At 36.9% G+C, this 3,473-nt stretch overlaps 1 protein-coding gene across 1 annotated transcript; it reads right to left on the bottom strand.

The window, feature by feature from the left end:
- Positions 1–2,715: 2,715 nt before the first annotated feature.
- On the bottom strand, positions 2,716–3,468 carry LOC103213496 (putative olfactory receptor 52P1; the record flags this gene model as incomplete). Its single annotated transcript, XM_007959261.1, has 1 exon — positions 2,716–3,468. A coding segment is annotated over one exon (753 nt), but the record flags the coding sequence as incomplete, so codon positions are not given.
- Between the last annotated feature and the right edge of the window lie 5 nt (positions 3,469–3,473).

Here is a 3,473-nt window from a genome sequence, read left to right as displayed (position 1 = left end):
TGGATGCACTTGAATATTCTGATTTTTCAAGAAAAAAATAGGATTATTCAACCAAAGAAGCAATGCATGATGTTTAAACCTGACCTGTTGCTGATGCTGCCAAGGAACACATCTTCTATTTTATATTGTATTTTGTATTGTATTTTGTATCCTATTGTATGATAAAAGTGTTGTTGTTGTTGTTGTTTGCCATTAAACAGATTCTAACTCATGGTCACCCTATAGGGCAGAGTAGAACTGCCACATGAGTTCTTCTATGCCAAAATCTTTATGGGGGCAAATTGCCCTGTCTTTTCTCCTACCAAGCCACAATGTGGGTTTGAACCACCAACTTTCAAGTTACAAGTCAAACTTAATCATTGCACCATCAGGGCTTCTTATGATAAAGATAACTCTAGAGTATTTGAATAAATTCTCCTCCTAACCCTCTGCCTTTTTCTTTCTTATCCCTATAAGGGAGCATTGGCATAGGAGCTCAAATTCTTTGAGGATCTACCAATGAGTGCTTTATACCTGTAAGATTTATTTTAGATGTGTGTCATTAGCATATAAGTGACAAGACTGACCATGAGTAATGATGTTGCCAGTGGATTAATGGAGAGATCATCATAAAGTCTCAATCAGCTCCCCAAGAGCTTAACTTAAGTGAATGCAAATTTCTCTATACTCAAGCTCCACTGAGCCTTTCTTGAAGTTTGTTCCCTTGAATTCAGATTCTCAGTTAAGAAACCCTGTAATTTCCAGCTTGATAAATTCTGAGAGCTTATTTCCATAAAGGGTTAGGAACCAATGAAACCTTCTTCTCATTAAGACTCCAGTTCAAGGTGAAGACTGTTTCTCTACTCAAAATCAGTCATAAACATAGCCTCATATGATCATAACACCCTATCCTTTAGAAGTAAAATAAAGAATTAAGTTAAAAACTACGCCCAGCTCAGTGGCAGTGGAGTCACATAAAATATAATAACATATGAGGATTCCAATATAAATTAAAAATGGTGATAGTTGAATCAACATTTATGTTTCGTGAAGTGGCTCCAGGTGATAATCTAGTGCACAATGTGTTAAATAAATTGAAACGCTTTTTACTAGAGTTTAACATTACATTTGGGAGCTCTGGTGACATAGTGCCTAAGGCATTTGGCTGCTAACCAGAAGGCTGGCGGTTCAAATCCACCAGCCACTCTTTGGAAGAAGGTTGGTCAATCTAATTCCGTCGTGATACAGCCTCAGAAACCCAAGGCAGGGTCCCTATGAGTTTGATGTGACTCAATGACATTGAGTTACATTACATTTTATTAACCACACAGAATATGAATATGTCAGGTTTATGCAACAAACTATAAACACAGGCAAAATCTACCGTATTGCTTTTCTGAAATTAAAGTTTTATTAGAACATAGCCATACTCTTTCAATCATATATTGTGTACGGGTGTTTTTTCACTATGTTGGTAAAGTTGAAAAATTACAACAGATGTTACTTAGTCCAAAAAGTTTGAAGTATTCACCTCCTGTCCATTAAAAAAAAAAATGTTGGTCTATATAGATATAGACCAACAGTGGACAAAATAGTGTTTGAATAGGTCATTTGTAGATAATGTCTACAGGTAGTTTCAGCATTCCGTGCAAAATGAAATCAATGTTATTAAGTAAAACAAAAAAAAGTTTAGATGAATATAAGGTATATTTTCTATTTTATTTGATTAAAGGACAAAAATTGATGTTGATCGAGGCTAAAGAGAGAACTGCATGTGAATAAGTCGGATTGTCAGTCTTTAAGTTCAATTCTTATTTGGAAAACATCATCTTAATGCTACCAGGATGCATTCATGGAATATTTCTCTAGAAAAATGGACATAATTCGTGTTTGGAATTTTGCCAAAATATTGTAAAAGAATGTATTAGGTACATTGCTTTAGGGAGGGTAAAGAAATCTACCATAATATCAAAAAGAAGAATTTCAGAAGTAAGGGAATAAAAATATAAAATATTTAAAGGAATATATTTCTTATTCATAAAGTAAAAAGTTTGTGATTTCTGTGAAAGCAGACAATATAGTGTGTTGTGGTTAAGAGCATGTATTCTAAAGCCACAGTCTTTGAGTTAAAGTTCTATTCTGGTACTTTCTAAGGGGATTTCTTCGGGAAAATTACACACACTTTCTGTGCCTCAGTTTCCTAATTGGTACAATGAGAAAAAACATTGACTTGTATCTAATACGCTTGTAGATTAACCCTTTTGTGATCTGTGGGATATATATTACCAACCAATATTTTCAGCCTCTCAGTTTTTGTGAGAAGTGGTTATCCCGGTAATAGTATGTGTTGCTGCCTGACAGGGACCTGTATAATTATATGAATCAGATAAAATGGGCTTCATGCCACCAATCCTTCCACCAGAGTGCACTTGGGGACTTATGTATCTCACAATCGTATCAAAACCCATATTACCTCAAACACATTTTTTGTTAATAAATAAAGATAATTGATCACATTCATTGAAAGCTTACTTTATTTCTAAAAGAAAGAACCTGAAAACATGAAAAAAGGAAAAGAGAGGAAAGAAAAAGTAAACACACAACACCATATGCCCCTGCTATGAGGCATAGCTTAATTGTGAAATAAAAGGTTAGGGACAGGGTTACAACTACTAATCAGTATATCATGACTACATGAGCCAGATTCTACCAACATGGACTAGTAAGTAAGTTTTTTCAGTTTTTGGAATTTTTTCTGTTGAGTAAGAAGAGACCCACCACTCTGTCACAAATCTGCTTGGTCTTGGCACCATAGACTAGCAGGTTGACTGTGGGGGGCACTAGAAGGTACACACTTGCAAAAATTATGTGGACACTTGGAGGTACCTTCTTGCCAATGCGGTGAGTTAGGATGCTGAACAGTGCAGGGGTGTAGGAAACGAGTATGGTGCAGACATGGACAGCACAGGTGCCCAGTGCTTTAGAGCGGGCATTCTGGGAAGAGAGACGGAAGACTGCCTGGAGGATTTTGAAATAGGATATGGCTATAAGACCTAGGTCCAATATCATCACTGAAAGGCCCACAGGGATACCATATGCTCTGTTAATGTTGGTATTGGCATTAGCGAACTTCACCACAGCCATGTGCTCACAATATGCATGATTGATGACATATTTAGTGTAATAGGGAAGTCTCTTAATGAGAAGAGGACCGGGAAAAACCAAAATGACTGCTCGAGTCATACCAACTAACCCCATCTTGATTACCATGGGTATAGTTAAGATAGTTGTATAACGCAGAGGGATGCAAATAGCTACATAATGGTCAAAGGCCATGGCAACTAGGAGGGCTGACTCAACTATGCAAAATGTGCGGATGAAGTACATTTGTGCTAGGCAGAGATTAAAGTCAAGCCAGTGGGCATCCAACCAGAAGATGCCAAGCATCTTGGGAGCTGTGGACGATGCAAGAGCCATGTAATTCATTGCCAGCA

The sequence above is a fragment of the Orycteropus afer genome, unplaced genomic scaffold, assembly GCF_000298275.1.
Source record: "Orycteropus afer afer isolate SDZICR_OR568_19922 unplaced genomic scaffold, OryAfe1.0 scaffold03841, whole genome shotgun sequence".
Taxonomy (NCBI): domain Eukaryota; kingdom Metazoa; phylum Chordata; class Mammalia; order Tubulidentata; family Orycteropodidae; genus Orycteropus; species Orycteropus afer.
This window is presented reverse-complemented; position numbering and strand designations above follow the sequence as displayed.